The sequence below is a fragment of the Pieris napi genome, chromosome 23, assembly GCF_905475465.1.
Source record: "Pieris napi chromosome 23, ilPieNapi1.2, whole genome shotgun sequence".
Taxonomy (NCBI): Eukaryota; Metazoa; Arthropoda; class Insecta; order Lepidoptera; family Pieridae; genus Pieris; species Pieris napi.
Genome location: NC_062256.1, coordinates 3,963,508 through 3,988,873, shown reverse-complemented (window position 1 = coordinate 3,988,873; position 25,366 = coordinate 3,963,508). Strand labels below are relative to the sequence as shown.

General features: G+C 33.8%; 2 protein-coding genes across 3 annotated transcripts in view; one reads left to right on the top strand and one right to left on the bottom strand.

Annotated features, from left to right (window-relative positions):
• The window catches only part of LOC125061437 (BCL2/adenovirus E1B 19 kDa protein-interacting protein 3), a 27,983-nt gene extending 16,320 nt beyond the window's left edge, over positions 1 to 11,663 (bottom strand). The window contains exon 1 of the mRNA XM_047666901.1: positions 11,428 to 11,663. Within this exon, the coding sequence (XP_047522857.1) occupies positions 11,428 to 11,467 (40 nt within the window). The 5' untranslated portion in view covers positions 11,468 to 11,663. The remainder of the gene's footprint in view (positions 1 to 11,427) is intronic.
• LOC125061426 (S-phase kinase-associated protein 2) lies at positions 1,324 to 25,366 on the top strand. Of its 2 annotated transcripts, none has more exons than XM_047666882.1 (13): positions 1,324 to 1,515; positions 12,476 to 12,545; positions 12,892 to 12,957; positions 13,173 to 13,326; positions 14,808 to 14,954; positions 15,339 to 15,495; positions 17,004 to 17,133; positions 17,811 to 17,982; positions 19,832 to 19,922; positions 20,585 to 20,709; positions 21,665 to 21,824; positions 23,191 to 23,310; positions 24,429 to 25,366. In XM_047666882.1, coding segments are annotated over exons 1-13 (1,461 nt in total). In that variant the 5' UTR covers positions 1,324 to 1,513; the 3' UTR covers positions 24,496 to 25,366. The 2 variants fall into 2 exon arrangements, with proteins under 2 accessions (XP_047522838.1, XP_047522837.1); XM_047666881.1 differs by lacking the exon at positions 1,324 to 1,515 and adding an exon at positions 12,127 to 12,302.

The window sequence follows — 25,366 nt, the reverse complement described above, 5'->3', positions numbered from 1 at the left end:
TATTGTCAAAAAAGAAAGATGGTGAAATACCTAAATAATTTTTTTATTATTATTATTAAAAAAACACTAATAAACGACGCTACAATCGCAACTGTGATTCATAAAAACCAGGTCACCTGAATGCACTACACCTTACCAGTGCTAGGTTGTCCACAACAGGAAGCTTGTAAAATCACTAAGTTATTTTATATGAGCTGGTACGTAGGTGGATATTGTATGTTAATGAGGTGGATTGTGTCTTGTTTTAAATTGTTAAAACGATTAACTTCCAATTGCAGAATTAGAAACATTTAATATATATTTCTTTATTGACGTTCATAAGTGTACATTTAGTCCAGTCAGTCAAGACAATTAATTCATTATAATTCCAAAAGTTTTCAAATTTTGATGTAAGTTCGGGAGTGGTATTAAAACAAACTATAAAATTTTGCAACCTGCTCTGCGGTCCGGACGATTGTTAAAAATGCAATAAATGATAATTTGCTCAGTTCTTGAGACAAAAAAATTCCAAAAGTTCTGCAAAGTTGGAGTGGTGTTAAATATATTATTTTACATCACGTGTCAAATTTGCAACCAATTTAAGTGTACGGAACATTTTTTGTTATTAAAAATTAATGTTTTTCTTTATTAAACTGAAGGAAAACGTTCCAAAAGTTTTGGAAATTTGACAGATATATCGAAAATAAAATAAATAACAAAAAATGTTCCACTAGGTACACTTAGGTTGGTTGCAAATTTTATACTAAAACTTCCCCAAGTTTGCAGAACTTTTGGAATTTTTTTCACGACCATACAGCAAAAATTAATTTAATTGCAATTTTAACAATGTTCCGGACTGCGGACAAGGTTGCAAAATGAGATTTATTGTCGTCCCAATGTACCATTCACTTGACCGAAGTTTGAAAACTTTTGGAATTATTATCAAATTTTCGATTTCGAATGTCTATAATGACTGGTCTAATTGTGTTACCTAAATTAATAAATGATTTTGAATTTGAGTTGCTGGCACGGGATGGTAGCCGCAAGTTGTATATTTTAAAACATGTCAAGATTGTTTTAAAGAGGTCTTCCGAAAGATTAAGAAAATACATTTTTATAATTGTTTTAGGCAAACAATAATAATAAATCATACTTGTAATTCAAATAATTTCGTAGATATTTCTCTCAAATATCAAATATTTGTGGACTGATTTGACTATAACTTACATTCTATTGTATGTGTTAGAACATATTATATGTAATTCCAAATAATAAATAATATCTATCAAATATACTACGTGTTGTTTTGTTACATAGGATTCATATTTTATAAATAGAAAATAGATAAGTTAAGTTTTGATGAAGAAAAGTGTCAATTTCAAAACAAGTTCATTATCAGATAGATGCGCAGGAGTAAACAATGGGGCGACGTCACAACTTAGAACAATAACAATGATTGTGTCACCTAGTCTGGTCTACACTTGTTATTACCAAGAACAAAACTGTTGGTCTCCTTCCATGATGTCGAGACGAAATGTATGTATAAATAATATTTTCTTTTTTAACAATAAGCACTAAGAACACACAGCACTTATATGGATGTATTTAATTGTTATAAAGCAATCGAATCGTCGTATAATCTATAATATAAAAATGAATCGCAAAATGTGTTGGTAAGCGCATAACTCAACAACGCCTGGACCAATTTGGCCAATTCTTTTTTTATAATATTCCTTGAAGTACAAGGTTCTTACGTAGAGAAAAATGTCTAAAAACAACACTTTTCTATATTCGCATACAAAATATTCGTAATAATACTAAAAAGTCAATTTGAACTTTAATACCATATCATAAAGTTCAAGTGTTAGTGGAGGGGTTCCGGGAAGGTAAATTTTTATTTTTTGAATCGACTGTTAGGCGGTACGATGTTCGCCAAGCCAGCTAGTAATGTAATAAATTTGCGCCTACCGCAACCAAAGACAATAATTCTTCGTCTTTATGCAATCCTTCGAGGATTGGCGATCATCACTTTGATTTTTGATGCCGCGCTTCAAAAGAATGGTGTACCAAACCGTAGACAATAATATATTATTATTTACACGGCGTCTCACATAAGTAATAATGTGTACCAGCGTTATATTATAACGATTTTACTTGAAATTAACAAACAACATGTTCCGACGTAATTTAATTAAACAATACAAGGACAAAACTTTTAATCCCGAACATCTGTATAAATTTGAACGATTATATTCAGAAATAGTACTCGAATAACAAACAATATAGAAATGTATATAGTTATATATAGTATATCCGACAGAGTCGAGGATTATGGATGATTAGTCTCAAATTACGTGGACACTTTCGTGTTCCATTATCGATTAAGGTTTCGGCAGAGTCAGTAGTATGTATTTAAAAAAAGGACAGCAAACTGGCATTACATTAAAAACAAAAGAAAAATAAAACGAAATCGCATACCCTTTAAAAGTCAAACATAGCATGCATTAAATGTTCTTAATTAAAATAAACAGTGGCGCTACAAACATCAGTCTTGCCCTCAGATTTTTGTTTATTCTTACGAGGTAGGGAATCGGATAGAAGACGCCGTAGATCTCTTCAAGGCTTTATTTTTTAATAATTCAACGAGGAATTTGTTTACACTAAAAAGCCGCAAATTACGCACAGAAATACACTAATTACGACACAAAAAATATAGTCACAAATTACTTCAATTACGCGCAATTCACGACAGTACCTTTTCACTTGTCTTCACTATACACACATTATTTCTTCAATGTTAATCACTTGGAATCGCTTTAAAACTGAATTTATTGGTTTTTATTTTTAGAATGGAATCTCGCTGTTGACCTTACGGGCCTTTACAGCTCAGCTCGGGCTGTTTTGGCCAGCGTAGCTCGGCCGGAATGGGCGTTTTCCCGCGACCAGCGCAAGGTCTTCTCCTGCGAGACTCGGACCTCGGCTTGGGCCGTCGCGGGGTTATTTCAATGGTCGCGTTTCGGCCCGCTTATATATCCCTGGAAATTATCCTGAACGATGATCAAGAACTTTCTAGGCAGTTACTGAGTTGTGGATGTTCTATCCTTATGGCACAATTCTAGAACGTACACCTCCGTACGTAACGTACTCCTTATCTCTTTTGCACATCACTCCGTCCTTATCTTATGGCGTTTTAGAATGACTTCGAAAAGGTTTCGATATTCCCTCTCTTTCGAGTATCATTCCATCCTTGTCTCACACCTAGAAAGTTCACTCTACAATATTCCTTCATCAAAGTAGTAACCAGTCCTGAAAACTGTACCACTCGATTACATTTGCTCTGAAACAGCCTGAAATGTTTCAGCCTCCTGAAAACTAGAGTAACTTTATGCAAATAAATTTTTTCTGTAATGTGAAAGAGCCGCTCCTATAACGCCCATAAATCACATTTCATCTTGCTGAAAACGTTTCTAACGTGTGGAAAAATCGAGAAACATTTCAGTCTACCCATCTTCGTAACAATATGTGATGTAGGCGAGTAGGTGAATAGCCTTCTGTATTTGTATGTTATTTCGATTTAATTCCCCGCTTATCCATGCTGCGTGCTTATGCCACAACCATCGCAGATCCCCTGGGACTGGGGCTGCTCTATATGACACTTACAATGTACCTACAGTGATACAATCAGAATAACATTTTTAACAACTATATAAAAGCATACATCTCAGAAACAGAAGCTAACTTTGTATATAGAAGATATCGTTATTACACAGACAATAAAATTCTGTGTCTATTCGCTGTTGTAATATATTTAGCACAAAAGACGATTCTATATTTAGTAATTGAAAAATTGTTGCTATTCTTGGAACAGGACTAACGAGTATTAAGTTTCATAAAGATAATCTTATTAAAACGTAGAATGTTTTGCACACTACAATTTCAATTTCATAGAAAAAACTATAATATTGCTTCAGCTTTTTGAAGGCTTTTCGCGTAGATTTAAAGCCTTTTTAAATTTTTTATTTAGCAACACGAGTATATTTTTTGCGCTTTTAGGAAATAGGCTTATAAATATAATAATTATGTATAGAATTTAGTCAATCAACGCTCCTACAAGTCGGAATAAGTTTAGCTTCTAGGTAGCGTATGCCATATTGAACCATAAACACGTTTTTCAATAAATCCTTTTCTCAGATACATTTTGTCTATGGATTAAATCAACAAATATAATATATCAAAAACTTTAGAGGTGTCAAGGGACACCCGGATGGAACGAAATTCCTTTCGATTAATTTATATGTTAATTGGTATCATAACAGTATGATAGATTTTCTCGACACCAATCTTACGACGAAAAAAAAAGCCAACATCACGAGGTGTTCTCAGGCGGTCACCCATCCAAGTACTGACCTCGCCCGACGTTGCTTAACTTCGGTGATCGGACGAGAACCGGTGTATTACAATAGCAAATAGCAAAAAAGTGTCGTGACAACTTTTCGTAAGAATTTTTTCCGTCTAGCCCCCTTTCACAACGCGCGATAAGGAACTTCGTTCCAATAAAAACTATTTGGTTGGCACAACCTGCAAACAATTATTAGGAAATGCCTCACGGGAATGGCATCCTCATTGAGACTCAATTAATATTCGATTAGTAAATAGCACACGGAACTGACATACGTGATATTAACCAAGTCCACACTGAGACACTATATATTATATCTACCGGTTACCAGTCGCTTGTTAGCGATAACGCCGCCCGTTGCCTGTTTATGTAACCTGTTTTTATATGTTTAAGGTAACGAAGTGTAAATAAATAAATAAATCTGTAAATGTATGTTTAACCATTGATATTTGTTGAGTTAATTGAACGAAGAATAAGAGAGGATTTACACCCGGCGATGAAAGAACCACTCAGCCCAGCGATTCTGTAACTCACTTTTCGAACTCACACAGCGGTTTTCGTATCGGCGGTCGCTCTTAAATCAGTCGTGAAGCAGTCATTTTATGATTTGGCATTCTGATAAACAATAAACTACAAGCTCCAACCTTTTCAGAATCGCAGTTACAGAATCGCAAGGCTGTAGTCGTTATAACCGGACCGCGCGTCGTTACAATCAAATGTTTAGAGATACAGGCTCATAGATACATATATATGTCTGTACTCAGATACGTTACACAGTTGTTACTCAGAATATCACTGTGTAACTGAACTGAAATTACTCCGAAACGTACACGTTCACCAATATCTATTAACAAAAGGTTCTCCACATTTGCTGATTCTACTGTATATGGGATGTAATAGTATATTTATACACCATAACACACATAACACATTAAATGAATGAAGACAAAGAATATAAATGGGCGGTCTGACAGCTAAAGGCAGTTTCTTCCACACAACCGTAACATAAATAATATGAACATAAAAATGAAATACTATAAAAATATTCATATAGAATAGATAAGAACTGACGGCTCTTAGGGGGCGTCCATAAATTACGTGAGGTGTTTAAGGGGGGGAGGGGGTCGAGTAAAATCTCATTTAATCTTACGTTGGGGTCTCAGCAAATATCACGCAATTTTTTTTTTTATTGAAAAAAAAATTTATGAAAACGGTTGACCCTAAAGGCCATCTCTGTAACTTCCCGCTAACTCCATACCTAAATGCTCAACATTTCACTTATTTTGTTGTTATTTCGAGTTCTCCGAGCTCAAAAAGATAGCTTCTTACGCGTTTACGTAAGAAACCCACATTTTGAAAAATCTCACGTGAGATTTGGGGATGGGGGAATGGGTTGAATAAAATCTCACGACATCTCACCAGCGGGGAGGGAGGTACAGAAAATTAAAAAAAACACCTCACGTAATTTATGGACGCGGACCCTTAAGAACGAAAGAGTGGCAGAGAGTTTCTTTCCAGTTCTTCTTGCCCGCTCTACGCCCTTGACTTGCGAACTGGTAATGTAAATTTAGAATCAATTTAACATCTTTTCTGTTGACGTTCATAAGTGTACTTGATTACCTATATTAATAAAGTTATTTTGAGTTTTCTAGTTTGATCGGCAAAACCTGTGTTAAATGACAATTAAGGATGGAGGTATTCATGTAAATAATCATGTCTTATCTGCATTAGTGTCCCATTTTCTTAACAAAGAAAAGCTACAGACGGGTCTGTGTACACACTGTTAGCCTCATTAGTGAGGTGAAGGGCGTAACTTACTGGCTGCAACGTGATTCACTGCGCGCGGTCTTTGTATCGATGTTTTGGTTTTGTTTATCTTTGTGTCACCCCAATGTTTTTAAATATGTACAATAACTTTATGACTGGCTTTGTAGTACAGAGAAACAGTTCAAAATTAAGAAAGATTAATTTTAGTAATTTGAAATTGATTGATTAATAAATCAATTTCAAATTAACATCTCTAAATTAATAATACCCTTCATTATTATTTTCTACTATATGTGCTATCATTAAATTAAATAGATAGATATAGTTGATAGTTGGCATCGCATATCCAGGGGTTTATTGAAAGATTATTATAATAAAATTATTTGTAATGTTTTACTTTTAACGAAATTTATACTCTCTGTTGCGTCGTACTCCAAATACCCTAAGCTTAATTGTTGGAAAAATATCCGTTTTCAAAGTAAAAAACGAACCAATGAAGCTACAACCTTTTAGGTCTGGGCCTCAGAATTCTGAGTTTTTTCGTACGTTTTTTTTGCACACATGTCGGTTTCATCGCGATGATTTTCTTCACTAAATTAAATGCGCACATAGACAGAAAATCCATTTGGTGCACAGCCAGGCTTCGAACCTACGACCTCAGATATGAGACTCGTACGCTGAAACCACTAGGCCAACACGAAGGAACGGAGGAATAAACGGAGGGATGAAGGAACGATGAAACGCATTCGAATGATATCATTTTCCAATAAAACAATTGACGTCAGAGACAGAAATAATGATTATCAGGACCGCACGTGTAGGAAGGAGGTGTGTTTGGCGAACCACCAACAACACAGCGCATGCGCATGGCCTGTGTTTATAATTAACAAAAAATAAATTTTGCTTCCGGTTTTAAAATTAATAATTCAAAAACAAGACTAGGAAGTCTTGACATAGGCATATTAAACAAAATATGATAAGTAATTTTATAGGTCAAAAGGGGATTACTTATATGCTATCAATAAACTTAAAATAACAAATTCAATTTAGATAACAAAACAATAAAGGAACGAATTAACAACAGCGATAAGATAACGCCCAAAAACTATTGCAAAATGTTATCGAAAGCCTGCGAAAAGTAACCCGATGTAAATATAACATTTCAACTTACTATGGGTATGTTCCGATATACACTGCGACCACTGTACTGAGTTCCGTCAATTTAGTATACTGTGAAACCGTTTCTCTATAGCCAGCTATACTGGTTACAATTTAAAACGGAACGCAGTCCAGTATACTAGTCAGCTTCGTTTTTCGACACAGTTTTCAAATGAGTGCATCAAAGTTTTTCAATTCAACAAGAAAAACTATTATTGGAGTATTATCGCATTAAAAAAATCTATATTAATATTAACTGTCAATTGAATTAATACTACAAAGAAAGTAAGTTAGAATTTTAAATGTTTGTTATTAAACTGTAAGTTATATCAGCCGTTAGGCATTCAAGTGGTTTTGATTGATCACGTGATCAAAGCACTGCGAGTACCTTACCTCGAAAACGCCAGTGCTCGCAGTAGAAGTATAGCGGGGATTTGTGACGTCATATATTTCCTAGGACGCTGCGGCTGTATACTGCAGTCCATAGCGGAACAAATTTTTGAACAGTGGGAGCACTATACAGTACTCGCAGTGTATATCGGAACATACCCTATGTTTATATGCTGAACGCAGCGTACCCAAAACATCTGTTCATTTGTATAACCTTTTTAACCTTCTGCTCAAAATGTATACAGGGTGGCCAAAAAGTCGTGGATCAAACTCAAATAGGGGATAGATGAGGTCATCAGCGGCAAAAAATTGTTCTACGGGAGGTCTCTAAGGTCAACCCCTTTAGAGTTATGATTTATTTTGGTTTTTATATGAAAATTGACTTTTTTTTACTAATTCTTTTTAAAACTCGAAAATATATACATCCTGTATCTTTCTCATAATATCCGCTAGATTGGTACTGATGAGTTCTTGCGTTAGACATACTATTTATAGTTGTTTATTGAGTGTATTGCAGATAATATTAAGTTATACGATATAACGTTTTTTCAAATCATAACTTTTTGTTTATTTCGGACCCCACTGTGAAAAAAAATTACTCTACCGAAAAGTGACCCTGTATTACAAGTTTTGGCGCATTTAATATGGTTTCTGAAAAGGTATTACACATGGCCATGAGTCGCTCTAATATCTTTCTAACAATTTTTTGCCGCTGATGACCTCATCTATCCCCTATTTGCGTTTGATCCACGACTTTTTGGCCACCCTGTATAAGCAATATATAGTTACGGCATAAACAACAAGAACGAAAGGGACAGTTGATAGTTTATCAACACCTCTTCCCTACTAAGTTAACACGCCGTGCGAGCGTGATCACAAATCAGCATGCGACTGTAATCACGAATTAAAAATTTGAACTTTCATTGTGGAGTTACCTACGATTTTTTATCCACAATATATCATTTATACTAAAGTTTTACTTGTTTATGCTCGGTATAATGTGCTCATTAAGTAGCAGGTGTATAATTACAAGTAATCCGTTATAAAATGTTTACACGTGTTGTCATTTTCCAATACACATAGCGTGGCGTAATATGTACATAATAATGTTCTTACTCTTAGGACCATAGAACATTCGAGCAAAATTAAGATTCATTGGAAATGTCTGGATTCTGGCCATATTGGTGATAAAAAACTTTAGAACTAGAAAATATATAAAAAATCGAGCTAGCTTAGCAAATATTATTTAAATAGCATTAAAATGTCGTATAAAGTAAATGATAAGTACTGAGAAGTGCATTCAAGCCAAGTATTAATCACCTTGAAGGTCGTGCACCTAGACGTCTCGACTGAGGTCATTAAACCCTTTGTTTGGGGATGCTTTTAACACGGTCTGACGCCTGGTACTTAGGAGTCGCGAGTTTGGCTACGCATGCGCAAAATATATGGATACACAATAAAGTGTTTAAATTTTAAATGGTAATTTCTCTATAATTTTTAAAATATAATCATGTTATATGCGAACCAATGATTGCAAAGAGTTCCTTTGTCTGTTTAATTGAAAGCATTTATCCAGATGGGACATTGTTATCTACTATATAAAAATAAGTCGGGTTTTCCTTCCTGACGCTATAACTCGAGAAGGCACGAACCGATTTCCACGGTTTTGCATTCGTTGGTAAGGTCTCGGGCTCCGAGAGGTTTATAGCAAAGAAAATTCAGGAAAATTTTCAACAGAAAAGCGGGCTCACCAAACGAAATGTTACATAAAACGAAGCCATCTGGTGGCGAAACGGAGTTCGCCGAGTTTGCTAGTCAATATTAAAATTTGCCTATGTACTCTGGAGGAATTAAATTGTAATATAATATTATTGTAATCGATTTTTACAATTGAAAATATTATTACACTGGTAGCAATAAGCATATCTACATCATTATTTGACTTTCTGTTGAAAATATCGAAAGTCATGTTTAGTTCACTAATGATATATAATTTGTATACAAATAATTTATCTTATAATGTTAAACACTATATTTGACAGACACTAATAGAGTTGATAAGTTATCAGCAAACCACGATACACGTCTCATGAACTTATCACTATAATAAACATTATTAATTTGAATATTCATCATTAAAGAACATAATACTTTACATTAATTACTAAAACCTAAGTCAACAAACGCAAGTTTATTTTAGATTTATATTATTAACATGATACTAATAAGCCCATGGTATGTTTGATTTTACCACCAAATTGTCTTGATAAATGAATAAATAAATGATAGTATTATATAAACTCTGGTGCTTATAAAGCAGCAAGTAGGTGATCAGCCTTCTGTATACATTTAATAATATTAAATGTTTGCATAAAATTTACTAAAATAAATAACAATCGGACATGGTTATAAATAAAATAGATCAATGAACCATATCACGTGTCACCCCCAGCAAATCTCAAGCTTTCAATTGTATGATGTCAGCGTAATTTTCCAATTACTCCAAGTGGTCTTTATTGAGTTGACATAATATTGTAACCAGGAGATTTATAAAGCACTCCCAAAGGAAATACTAGTTAAGTGTATTTTAACTTGCATTATTTCAAGTAACTATCGCTTTAAAATACACTAAGAAATAAGTAAGTGCTAAAAGATTTAATATACTATCCATAAAATTTTGTAAAATAGGTAAGGTAAATTAGATCTTAATTTAATAGATATGAAATGTACCCAATAGTAATTACTCCCCACATACAGCACATGTATATTCAAATTGGCAAAATACAATCTAATAACATTATCAGTCAAGTCTAAACTTTATTTTACCCTGAACTATGTTTGAGTATAGATAGCTAATCCCCATTTTTACATTTACATAATACAATCGTATGATGTTTGTACTGATAACACAATGGCCTTGTTTTTATCTACACTGTACTTAGCTAAAATTGTGTTCCAAGAATAGTAGGTTCCCTATGGACTTCAAATATTTGTTTTCATTATACAAAATAATAAAGAAAATATTGAGAATATATTGGGCGAGGAATTTTTAAGGCATGCTTCACAAAATCATACAGATTTCAATTATCAAGGAGATGTCAGCCCCATGTGCGATTGGGAGGTTGTAGCTCTCATAGTATGTCTACAAATTAGCATAGTTGCATAGCCCTATATTTATTTGCATTTAACACACCATATAAAAACAGTGTTACTGTTATATTATAAAACTATGCTTCAATATTTAATATGCTTTCTTTAGTTTTATCGTCAGATATGGGTTAGTATAAACATGTTTATACAATTGTTAACTAAATGTACTTTCTAGGACAGATTATGATATTTTGTTATTGTACACAAGAACCGCTTTCACAATCTTAAGTACCTACTCAGTGATTAGAAACGAAATATTTCCAGTTTACATCATTTTAATATACATTATCTTTAATCGATAAAAGGTAAATGTTTTCATTTAAGCACTTAACCTCGGCATTAGAACGTGAAACGTATTTAAATACCTAGTATTCCAAGGACAAAGGAAGTAAACAAATCCCATCTGTTGCAGAAACGCTAAAACAACTGCGCAGTTGAAAGTATATCTTAGAAATTTGTTCACCCATGCTATAAATAGTTATAAACCGCGCGAAGACGACCTCCTTGATAAGGAACGTGAATTTCGTATTAGTCATGGGCCACGCTGAATCAATTATTGTTTATTTACGTTGAATAAAACTTACCACTCAAATCCTCCAGGGTATTTAACTTTCGCGTCGCCATTCTTGATTTTTTTACACTTGTTTTATAAGATAACTATTTCTATCGAATTTTCACTTAAAATAAAAACTCGAGAACTGCTGCGTTGTAAAATTTGTATAAGGATAAACGATCTAACGTTTATCCCCTTTCGTCTTTTCACTAGTCTCTTTGTTATGTTTCTGATGTTTATAGCGCAAGTTTGTATTGACAGTCGTCTGATTTCTCGTGCGTGGCTACTGGCTATCATTCGATTTTTCCGGCCAATAAGATTTAAGGTACCTAAATAGAGAAGCTAATGCTTGAAAGTGATTGGTCCGAAAAAAATAGTTTTACTGATATCAAAAACCCGGGAAATTGAAATATTAGATATTGAATATCGTAATACGGCAATAAGTTTTAATATGAGTGTAAAATAAAATCGTAGCTTATTAACTACGCTACGATAGGATAACTTTTCTGAAAACTTTATCCTTTAGTAAAAAAAAGCAAAAATTCGAAGTTTATCGAAGAAAATATAATTTGACGATCGACGTCTACTACATGAAGTGTCAAACAAAACACTTTGTCTAATGTCTATGATGTTTGACGTTTGTCTGGTTTGTCTATTCATACATTTGTCGTGTCTTGTCACTCGAGAATATTTTTATTAAATATCTGTGTGTGTGTTCTAAAGAAGAAGTACAAAAATTGACAGAAGTTCTGTCAATTTTTCGTGAGTTTGTTTAATTGCTGCCGAGTGCAAGTTTTATGACTTTTATATTAAATTTATTAGTTATTAAGAAATTATAATGAATGCCAGTGCTGTTGATGAAGATTGCCAAACGTTATCTCCTACTCAAGAAATTCTTAGCCCACGGTACAGTTATAATTTGCAATGAACTTCATAAAAAACAATTCTTGCTCTTCTCATATGTTTGTGACAGCTGATTAGGGCGCCAAAGTTGAAAGGCGCGAATTAAGCATAACGTGTCATTATTTCATTTTTATATAATTTCCCTTTGATTTTATAGAAAAAGTGTGTGATTTTAGGAAACGAATGCGTTTAGAAAACTCGGCGCGAAAGAGCTGGAGCCTGATGGACCGTAGGACGGACACAGAAGTAAGTATTTCTATTGATTCCCGCTTTATCCGCCCTTGCCGTTTTTGGTTATAACGTCTACTTTCTTGTAGTAAATATAGATAATATACGCATTTCAACCCTTCTACTAAAATACTAAGAGTATACCGTCACCCGGTCTCGTAATTCTTTCTGTATGTGTAATGTTACATGTCCTATTTCAATAACATTTTTTTTTACTTGGGGTGTACTGCTTGACTGTAGTATTAAGATGTAAATATATAGGCATTATAACTGAATTCAATATGAGCCTGTTTGCATGTCTAATACTGATAATATTAAGCTCTTAATTTGGATCAAGTTTAATAATGTTGTGGAGTGTTTTCAGGTTCTGCAAGAAATGGGTGTCAGTTTATTAGAACAAGATGATAGTGAAATACAATGTGAAACTACTGTAAGTTGTAACATAGAGTTAAAGTAGATGTTAACATATTTAAAAAGTGTAAATTATAAAATCTACTTTACATATTAATAATTTATTTTATTTTATTCATTAAGCCATAAATAGTAAGCCGTAAAAGTATCACAACTACATAATGGTTTTCTAATTTAAAAAGTTTTTAATGGTTCAAGCATTATTTTTTATATACTAAAACCTTTTTATTTCAGACTAAGAGTCTAAAGAGAAAACATGACATAGAGAATGTGAATCCAAATGTTAACTATGTGGCATCACCAAAGAGTTGTAACACTAAATATGCTAAGACAAAATTTAGTCCCTGTCCTGGTACTTCGAAAATTAGCCCAAGGAGTTGTGAAAAAGGTAAACATTCTATTTAAAGATGTGCAAGTTACTTTTCTTGTAGATAAAAATAAACTAGAGGTTTATTTATTTATTTTGTAAACCTACAGCTAACATAAATTATATACAATAACAAACAGTTACATTAAAAATAAAGCCTATGTAATGTCACAATATTCTAGCATTTGAACTCCATAATCTTTGCATTGCACCTATAAATGTAAGATAACACGCTTAACTAACATAGCTCCTTTGAATGTGTTGTCAATGACCTTAATTATCATGTTAGCTTTAAACTATGGCTTTCTTATGGTCTAAGTCTCTAATATTACTAATTAAGCATGCATAATGACGAGCACAATAAATTTTTATACAATTTTAAAATGAAATTATGAAAATGATTGGTGAAAACAAATGTATAAAGCTTGTTTTCGTTAAAAAAGTTTTTTTTTAATAATAACATATATGATAGTCATTGGCTATTCAGTATTATTACTTATAACTAAATGGATTTAAAGTGTGAATGAAGATTCCTCAACACTATTGTCATTGCTAATATATGAAAGTTGGGTACCATAACTAATCTAAGAAAGAACACAGACAGAAGTAATGAAATAATCACTCATAATTGTGATCTATCCATTTTTATCCACTTTCATTTGCAATTTGCTTATGTAGACTTTGACATCATTGATTTCCTTAGAAATAAAGGGCACTTGTAAATAAATCATCAGGCCGGTAACAATGTATAGCTAAAAAAACATTTTGTCACACCAAACTGTGATTGATACACTGTTATTTATATCATCCTTTTTCCTGAAGAAGTAGGTAGAATAGAAGTAGTAGGGTTTCCACCTGCTTCGGTCCTGACATACCTATGCTCTTGCTTCATACACTCTCATGACATTCACCATGCATGCTCATCAGTTATAGGTACTTTAAACATTTAACATTTCCCTTCTCTAGTATCTCCTGAAGTTGGTCCAGGTATGTACGATAAGGCCTTCCCAACCCGACTTTCCTAACACGGTTGCCTTGTATATCCTATTTTATAACTGCTTCTCACTCATCCGTTCTACTTGGCCATACCATGTAAGCATCACCTTTCCTATCCTTGTTGTTACGTCCTCTTGTAACCCACACTGTTACTTACTATTACGTATACTTATTCTATCACGCAATCTTACACCACACATTCTTCTTAACGCCTTATATATTTTTTATTGTTCTTCTCTTCCGTTTTACGCCCTTTATTTGAGAATTGGCAGCAAATGAAAAATTTGTAGCTTAATTTTTTTTTTTTTTGACGTTCATAAGAGTGTACGTGTACACCTATATGAATAAATGATTTTTGACTTTATTATACCGTATATACTGTTCACATAAGTCTTTATATTTAAAATGCAGTTTATACCATCTGGAACACTGCTCGGTGTATAAAACGCGTGTTGAACTTATCAAATTCCTTATATTATATGAAAGAATATCCAATCTTTTTTTAGCTCCTCTCCAAGAGATCCTAGAAACATCATTCACAGATGAATATCTCATTGAAGAGGAGACCCCATTAAATCAAATAGGGGCAGACTGTTATACTAAAGGAGGCTACAGTGTCACCAGTACTGGAGGACGAAAGCTTAACACTACATGTGAGTGGCAGAACATGTTCTAGTTTTTGTTACAAATCTCATCCGTGAGGTCGTAGGTTCGATCCCCGGCTACAATGGTCTTTCGGTCTTTGTGCGTTTCGTATTCAATACTAGCTCGTACGTGAAGGAAAACATTGTGAGGAAGAACGACGGCGTGTGTCAGGCACAGCTGGTCATCTACTTTTCTATTAAAAAAAATAAATTATCACGAAACCGATATTTGAGGCCCAGACTTACAAGGATGTTTTTTTTTTGTTAAAAATTGTCTTTAAACTAATTGAAGTTAAAATAATGTAACTATGATTATAATTTTATATTCAGTTAGTATTTTTTTTAATCTTCATGAACTCTTTGTGAATTGCGAATATTTCTCTGTTATTTTAGTAATAGGTGTAGAAGAAGAAGCGATATTATCCCGTCGATCACGAGAGGAGCCCCAAGGAGAAGATTCCTTTCGTTCGTTATCAGATGAAGTAATACTTAGTGTATTTAAATGGCTTCCCAAACGGACACTCGCTCACTGTATGATGGTTTGCAAACGGTAAGCATATTACATGATTTAAATAAATATAAAAATTACATAGTTTGAGGTGTAGATTATTAAGAAGAAACAAACATACATCACTTTAATATAAAAAAAGGGTGCGTGTACTTATGTACGCGCGTAAGAAGTTATACTTCTTTGGCAATATTAAAAATAGTTTTTGATTGCATGCAAATAATTAATTACAATTAAATAATGAAAGACTGGAAAAGAAGTCATTATAGTCAATAAAGTTCAGTTTTCATTTGAAAAATTAAATAAATAAATATTTATTATTATTCTCTTACATTAAGTGTAACATAAATTCTATTATTATTCGAATGTTGTTTTTAATTATGTCCAATGCCGTAGCATCTTCCGTGGGCAACTTCATTCTGTTAATTTTGTGTCACGGTGCGCGCGCATCGTAAAATTTCACTCTCATAATTTTTTCATAACGCGCCTAAAGAAGTATAACTTCATAAATAATTATATCGGGTAACAAAGTCGTAAAAGCAAAAATTTTTTTTTAGGTAAATAAAAGAAGGTATTGCTATTATTACTAGGATACTAAGTACATAACATATACAAGTACTATATATAATATATATATTAAATGAAAACTATTTCATTAAGTTCAGTCTTAGAATGTGGTCTTTTTTTTCTATCCCCGATGGAAGGCTGGTAATCTGTTAACACAGGACTTCTATAGTCCTATTATAGCAGCCTCTCACAAAGATAGCAAATGCAGCATAAAAACGTGTAAAATGCAATATTTATTTATTTCGTAATCCTACAGCTAACATGAATATAACAAATACTTAATTATATTTAAGTTGTAATTTGACGGTTTCACTTGGATAGATTACAATCTACCGAATAATAATACTTATTTATTTATTTATTACAGACAGACATACATACATTATCCTTACAGACTATGCCAATACGATAATGTCGTGAAACATTAAATAAAATATAATAAAGTAGGTACATATATAATATTAAACACATAATATACACAACATCGCTACTGTGAATTCACTCTGCGAACATATAAATATGTCGATAGTGTCGGAGACAGCATTCAGTAGGCGCAACGTCTTTGATAACGGAGATCTGTGCAACAGACTGGTTCTTGCCCTTGGTATCGCAAATAACCTAGGCCTTCGCCTTCGCACATATCCCATAGGTACTAAGAGACCCAGTTCTTGGAGTACACTTGGGTTGCACACTACACCCCTCAAGACTAACGTTTAATACGTTAAATTGTAAGTAGTACGTTGAGGTTCACAATCTTTCGACAGTTCACAATCTCGCGAGATAGCTTACAATCTAACGGTGTTTACAATTTTACGGTGACATATATACAAAAAGGTTCAAACATTAACGAAAGGAAAAATTAATTAATACATTTAACTAAGTAATACATAATTCGGCTGTGTGTGTGATGGTGTGAATGTAACGGTATGAAGAGGCGATCTTTATTATTATTATAGTTTTTCTCATAATAATGAACTTTTCAGATGGTATAGAGTGGCGTGCGATGAAACACTATGGCAAAGACTGGACCTAGGAAATAAGACATTATCTAAGAACTCCATCGGCAGGATATTGAGTCGAAAACCTGTTATATTAAGACTCTCTAGCTCTGAGGTATTATATTAATAATTTAAAAGTGTCAGTCACGTGACACATAGGATTCGAATCGACGATGACTTAGCGTGCTTGTAAAGGTTTGGACAAACAGCGGACGGGGCGGGTTGGCGACGCGACGCTGGCGCGACGTGAGCAGTTGTAATGTACTAATTAATATAGGACCCGTCGCGCTCGTCGCGACGCCAACGGTCTCGTCACCGTTGCGCCCGACGGTAGTACAAGAAAAATACGGTGGGACGGGCGTGAGTGCGACGCTACACTTTGTGTTATATGGGTATTCGTTGTAGTAGTCAAACAGATAGAGGACGCGACGCGTCGTGCCCGGCGTGACGGTAGCTTTGTATTCGACTACAAAAATGGACATGGAGAGAGTCGAAAAACTAAAAAGTGTTCGAGCACAGTTTTTGTATGTTTTGGGCCATTTCCAATACAAAATTGCTTGAAATCAGCGATTTGGGAATTAATAGGAAGAAATCTTAAAGAGTTTTTTTAAAAATGCTCGAGAAATCACGCCCCGTCGCCGTCCCGCCCCGTCCGCTGACCAAACCTTAATGATGTCTTCACATGTCTAATAAATAAAAATGTACAGCCTTGACTCGTACAAAAAAAGTTATATCATAATTTCATAAATATGAATAGAAAGGTAAAAATAAATAAAATCGCTTATATTTCAGATCGGTACATGGCAACCAGAAACAGTGACCCCATCCCGACTTCAGTATTTAGATCTAAGCATGTGTTCAATAGACTGTGGTACACTCGAATGTTTGTTGGAACACTGTCCGGCGTTACGGAAGCTCAGTGTTGAAAACTTGAATTTAAGTAGACGGGCCTTGGGTTTAATAGGTGAGTGGAAACATACAAAATATCATATAAAATTAGCATTTCATACAGAAAATTGCATCGTTCGAATTACAAATTGACTTCCTGTGTGCATTTAATATTCGCTCGCTATTGCTAGCTATTGCATAGATTTTATCGCGGGCTTTGAGCGCGGCGACCAAATCAAGAAATTCCGTAACGAAAATAAACCTAACACACGATGACGTAATATAGGTGCGGCCAATACGCGTTAGAGCGGGACAGAAAGCATACTGCGTTTTCACATCTCTCTGACGAGATCGGTGACGTAGCGTAAGCGCGGCAGGTGCAGCCGGTACGCGTTAGAGTGAGACAGAATATATAGGCGTTTTAGTATAAGTCTGGTAGTGGTAGATTGAATTAATATCAAAGAAAAAAAAATACTGCATAAATAAAAAAAAAGGGTGCGTGTTCTTATGTACGCGCGTAAGAAGTTATACTTTTTTGGCATTATTAAAAATAGTTTTTAATTGCATGCAAATAATAATTAATTACAATTAAATAATCAAAGACTGGAAAAGGAGTCAATATAGTCAATAAAGTTCAGTTTACATATGAAAAATTAAATAAATAAATATATATTATTATTCTCTTGCATTAAGTTTAACATAAATTATATTATTATTCGAATGTTGTTTTTAAATTATGTCCAATGCCGTTGCATCTTCCGTGGGCAACTTAATTTTGTGTCACGGTGCGCGCGCATCGTAAAATTTCACTCTCATCAATTTTTCATAACGCGCCTAAAGAAGTATAACTTTAAAAATAATTAAAACTCCTTTATTTGTTTAAAAGGTAAATGACAAATGTCATTATGGTCATTCAAAATTCTTGGCATACGAACTTCACGCATATTCTATTTCTTTTTACTTGTAGATTGTCTTATTCCTATCTCGCTCGCGCACGCTATAATCACACTCCCAATTTTGTGTCACAGGTGCGCGCGCATCGTAACATTTCACTCTCATACATTTTTCATAACGCGCCTAAAGAAGTCTAACTTCAATAAATAAATAATCATAATTGAATAAGTTGATAAAAAATGCTATGCAATAGCTTTAGCCGCGGCAGCCCCAAGTGCCACACGTTTATTTTATTGGTACTAAGGTGTGTAATTTTAGAGTATTTATTACCTAGCATAAATTTAAAATATTTCACCGTTCCGCTGTCTTTTTCTCTGTCGCTTGCCACGGGGAACAAAGTCGTAGAGCACTATTACCACTCATTTTTGACTTCCTTGGGTGAACTGTATTTTTTTTATTTTTTGCAAAATATTTTATGTATTATAAAAAACACTCTTTACCTAATTTTACATTCCTGAAATAGAGGGCAACAACTATAAAGATAGTTTTAGTTTAGATTGCTATTCCACTAAATAATCATAAAAGTAAAACACAGCTTAAAAACAAATAAAGAGTGGTAATAATATATCATATATTTTTTAACCTTATTTTATCCGAGTACCATTTGAGTTACTAACGCGAGTGTCTCACCATTGCTGTAATTCAATTTTTTATAATTATGTATATTGTATTATCAAAAAGCACTGTTGGTTTAGTGGTGCGTACGACTCTGAGGTTGTAGGTTCGATCCACGGCTGTGCACCAATGGCCTTTCTATGTGCACATTAACACTCGTTCGTACGGTGAAGGTACACATTGTGAGGATATCGTCGTGTATCAGACACAAACGGCTGATCACCAACTTGTCTATGAAATAAAAAGAATTAAAAAAAATGGATGCAATCTGATGGGAATACCCATTTAGTGTTGAAGCACCCCTGATTTTTTATTTATTATCGTATTATTTTATTTATTGTATAATAATATTTCAGGTAAATGTAATTATATGGAAACGTTAAATTTAGCGATGTCTCAAGGAATAGATCAGGACGGTCTTAGAGATATACTCAAAGGATGTATTAAGTGAGTAAAATACTTGTCATTACAATTTAAAGTAGAAAAAAAAATGCAATCGGTATTTAAAAAAATTATAAACCTTAACTTGTTTTTATGGAAAAAACTATTTACACAGCCTTGGCTGCTATATAATTAATAATATTATATAATACAATTATGTAATCACAATTAATATAATATTCCACATATATAATCATAGAATAGTAGTTTATGCAACTGTCATATAATAGAGGGTATTAAAACATGAGTGTAGTTTTTTCAAAGTAAGATTACACGAGTCTTTTAATACCTATTATATACAGTTGCATAAACTACTTTATTTAATCTCATGGCTTAGGTACATTAAATAAAATGCAATATAAAATAAACAAATGATTTATTATAAGTCTGTTATTGGTCTATTGGCTCGGAAGCAGCGCCCTCACCACAGATTATGTGTACTTAAATTGAATTGAAACCTCCTTGGTCGGGACACATTATTCTTTAAAAATAAAAAAAAATTTAAAGCATTGTTTTGTCAGGAGAATAATGCTTTAATTTTTTTATAGAAGTATGTAAATAAAATATGCCAATAAAAGTCTGCATTTCATTTCATAATTAATATTACCGAATGAGATTATATAATAGATATTTTAGCTACATTTATATGAAACATACTTTTGTTTTAGTTTACAGTCGCTGAACATATCGTGGTGTAATTTAGCAGAGAGTACTCTCCAGGAACTAGTTGAGACGCTCCCGCAGAAGCTTCTGAGGCTTAATATCAGCGGTGCTAGGAAAATGACCGATGAAAGTATGTACTTGATAGTATTAGCAAAACTTTAAGTAGTTATAATTGTTATTTGAACTAATATCTATCTTTATCATGTTTTTTTAGCATTATCTATATAATTTATATGACCTTGCTTTAGTTCTAAATACGGAGCGTTGCTCAGGTTAATGTTAAAATTATTAAATTGTTTTTTTCTTGAACACAGTTTTTTTTAGTTTATTACGTGTTTCTGTAGTGCTAGTGCTAGACAGGCTTCTTCTAATTAATTTGCTATATTTGTTTTAAAATAAGTGTTGTTTTAGGATTTGCTGTTTAAAAGAGTACTGAGAGTTTTTTACGCCGGCTTTTTCTCTCGGCCTACACCCTTTGTTTTCTTAGCCGATGAGTAGGATACCTACAAATTCAAATTTAATGACGTGGAATAAGTGATAGTTGTATCTTATGTTTAATAATAAACAAATTTTATTTTATTTTTGTACGTTTTTAATTTATACGAGGTCCAAGGATGACATTCAGAAACGAGAGCGCGAACTCGTATGTCAAAATCTAATATATTTTTGGCCATACTGGTTCAATTTCGTTTCTATTTGTTAACGTAAAATTGTAAACACCGTTAGATTGTAATCTATCTCGCGAGATTGTGAACTGTCGAAAGATTGTGAACCTCAGCGTACTGCTTACAACTTGTTATCATTCAAACTTCTTTGGTCAATTACAGATTAATTTTACTTCCCAACAATTTCATATAACTACCGAATAATAATACCTTAAATTGTAAGCAGTTCGTTGAGGTTCACAATCTAACGGTGTTTACAATTTTACGGTGACATATATACCCCTAGGGTTGCCTGAACACGTTTTTTGTAAAAAAAATATTTTTGTTCGTACTTGTCAATTCTCATTTCTCAGACAACTGCAAGCTTTAATCGTTCTTCAGTGTCTTATAACTTGCATATATACTCTCTTCTCTTTTCAGTGGTATCAGCTTTAGTGACACGATGTCCCCGTCTACTCGAATTGGATCTGTCGGACTGTTCTTCACTGGGAAAGGACGCGCTGACCGCACTACTTCCGCTGTCGAGGCTTGAGCATTTAGCACTTAGCCGATGTTACTTATTACCACCGCATGCGCTCACGTAAGTATTTGCTGGAAAAAAATAAAAAAACCAGTGGCTTTTGAGTCCAGAAGTTTATTTCCAATTGGCAAATATGTGGCTCATGTCGACTTTTTGAGACTAACGCTGGCCATAGACGGACCGCATGTTGCAGTCGAGACCGACTGCTCTAGAGCGGTCGCCTACGACTGCTTGGAGCAGTTGTGTTCGACCGCAAAATAATACTGATACATGTTCATTAATCATTTACAAGATGGAATTCGATGAAGAAACACTGCTACTTGTACTATTATTACGCAAGCGTAGGCGTAGAAGACACCGTAGAATGTGGGTGCATCCAATACTACAATGAAGAGAACAACATGGAATATTTAATACTTTGTATCACCAGCTGAGAGAAGACACTAAAAAGTTTTTCAACAACTTTAGAATGTCCGTAGTTTCATTGGATGAATTAGATAGTATTTTATTTAATTTGAGGGAGTGGCGTGCGGTCGGCAGCAACCTCTTGTAGCGGTCCGTGTATGGTGGGTCCGGCAGCTCTAAGCAGTCGACCGCACGGCGAAACTCGACCGCAGAGTGACTGCTCCGACCGCTCAGAAATTGGTCGTGCGGTCCGTGTATGGCGGATATGAATTTAGCATGGAAGTGCAGTTCGCCGTGCGGCGACCGCTTACCCATTGTGTGGGTAATATGTGTAAAGGAGTAAATAATTACTGTCGACATAATCACCAAATAAGAAAATCAAAGAACCCCTCCCCTCACCCCCCTATAGTGCTTACGTAATACTTGAACGGCCTCTTACGTCAACAGTAAATATATATATTTTTTTAATTACACAACATACGTAATTACGTCATGTATAGGTATGAACCTACGACCTCGCATGTTGATACAACTAGGCGAGCAATGCTGCTTAAAAAGTGCGTGCGTACAAAGTACACTTGTCAGAAGTAAAACTTCTTTGGCAAACTAATTTTTAACTCTTGTTCATATTTAAAGAAATCTAAAACTATAGGTTTCCGAGATTTAGAGGGAGGGAAAAAGGAAGATATGTTAGGAATTTATTTTTTTTAATTTATTTCTTCGAAAATAACAACACGTGGTTTTTTAATTTACAATTCAAATTTTTAGATTTCAATAAATTATTTTGCCTAAAATATAGAATACTAAGTAATATTTCATAAATCTCTACGAAATTTTAATTTTAAAAATAGAATTTCTATAAGGTACTATTCCTTCTCTCTCTCTCAATCGGTCTCTCCCTTTTCTTCGACAAAAACGGTAGACATCTTCATGACGTATCCGTAAAAATTTTACCCTCACTTCAAAAAGTATTTTATTGTATTCGTAAGTATTTTAATAGACATTTTAATTGTATTTCCAGTAAGCTGAGCAGTATGTCGTCCCTGCAGTACTTGGAGGTATGGGGCATGTTGCCCTCAACATCTCTTAACGTGCTCAAGACCACTCTTCCAGCTATACAAGTCAACAAATTTATGTTCAGGTAAGTTTTTTTTTATAGGCCATGAGGCAAATGACAGCACTTGCAAGGCCGAGGGCTAGATGGTATGTTGCCGACCTTTTACGGAATGGTGCGCTGTTTTCTTGAAAGACCTCTACTATAATAGCTGGTTCCACAAAGTGGTGCGCGGCAAAAAGTGCCTTTAAAAAACGCAATGTTAAAATTGGGATATGGGGTAGATGATAATAGAATTTTTATTAATTTTAAATTAATTTTCTTGTGAAAACAGTTGTCCAATCAGCTTATTGTAATGTTTATATTGTAAGTATTTTTCATATTTGTTTGTATAAAAAATCAAGGCATATCAAGCAGAGCCCCGGTACTCTATCTTCCAATAGAAACCACGCTTTCCCAAGAACCTCAGCGCCACAGATATTAAAAGAACTATCGAACTAGTCAATGAACTAGAGCAGTGTTGGCCTAGTGGCTTCAGCATGCGACTCTCATCCCTGAGCGTAGATGGAACTAACCCCGGCTGTGCACCAATAGACTTTCTATGTGCGCATTTAACATTCGCTCGAACGGTTATGGAAAACATCGTGAGGAAAAAAGCCTTAGTCACAAAAAGTCGACGGCGTGCGCCATGCACAGAAGGCTCATCACCTACTTGCCTATTAGATTAACAAATTATCATGAAACATACAGAAATCTGAGGCCCAGACTTAAAAAGATTGTAGCACCATTGATTTTTTTTTCGACCTAGTCACAAACGCCTTAACTATTGCAAGTTTAGGGTTGCAGCCACTTCCTTTTACTTCTTGGTCAAACTTATGTACACGCGTTAAAAGTTATACTTCTTTGGTAACAAGATAAAAATCTTAATAAATGTTATTCTACATTTGTAGAAAAAACCACACTAACAATAGAAAACTAAAATGTTGACTATAGCTAACTTCAGTCAAAATTTACTCTCATTGAAATTTAACCGACGTTTCGCGTGCTTTACAGCGTGCGTGGTCACGGTGACAAAATTATGTAAAATAATTGTAAATTTATAATAAAACATAACTTCAAATCCGTTAAAAAAGTGTTTTTTATATGTCCAAAAGTTATGTCAATAAAAGACAATACTATAAATAAACTTCTTAATTCATTTTCAGCGCAATAGCACGACCCACAATTGGTACGAAACGTACATCTATATGGGGACTTCGTACCAGAGACTGAAAACCTGACCAAATTAATAATATATACTATAGAAATGTGAATATGTTTCAAAACCATGTTATATTTAATTTTATAGTAGCAATATTTTAATATTTAGAAGTTAAACTAAAACCCTTACATAATGTATTCAGTGGAGGGTATCGGAGATTTTACAATTATTGATATAGATATGTTGATTTTGTTCAATCTAATATGTTAATATGTCAAAGATTCGCATCCTTATGACAGGGTAATCAACCGGACATTTATATGTCCATTTCATTTATTTTCCAATTTATATAAACAAACGGATAGTAAATTTTATAAATATTTATAGATTTCTCATTAGATAGACATTAGATAGATTCTCATAGATTAGATAGTATTGAAGGAAAGCTAAAATTCATAGACAAATTACTCCTCATGTGACTTCGGAGCTTTTTGATAATATTTATTTTAAATGAAAGCGCTGTATTAAGTCAATCAAAGTAAAGATTCATACATACTCAAGTTCTATCTAAAGTACTGATCTTTTCTCATGACTTAAAAGTGGCGTTTTATAAGTGAAACAAACAAAAAGAGGGTACTAGCCATAGAGCAAGTGATCAATTTGTCTCTGAATCTTAGCCTAGAAACGGAATTTTTCGATGTACGAGAGAGACGGAAGGTGAGTAAGACAGAGAAAGGTATACATTTTATCAATTGTATCGTTCCTATATAGCCGACTGTATTATTTTGGGATGCTTTTAGAATTGGTATATTATTCAAAGATTTATATCAAAGTTTTTTAAGTACATATATTCTATATTATAAGGAATGGTTTTGGGTATAGGTCCACAGATAACACAGCACTGCCATGTCAAACTAAGAATTTGACAAATCAACTCAATGT

Coding starts and splice junctions, on each gene's coding strand:
- LOC125061426 (XM_047666881.1), top strand. CDS start 12,235: ATGAATGCCAGTGCTGTTGATGAAGATTGCCAAACGTTATCTCCTACT. Junction 12,958..13,172: donor AAATACAATGTGAAACTACT/GTAAGTTGTAAC, acceptor TTTTTATTTCAG/ACTAAGAGTCTAAAGAGAAA. Junction 17,134..17,810: donor TAAGACTCTCTAGCTCTGAG/GTATTATATTAA, acceptor CTTATATTTCAG/ATCGGTACATGGCAACCAGA.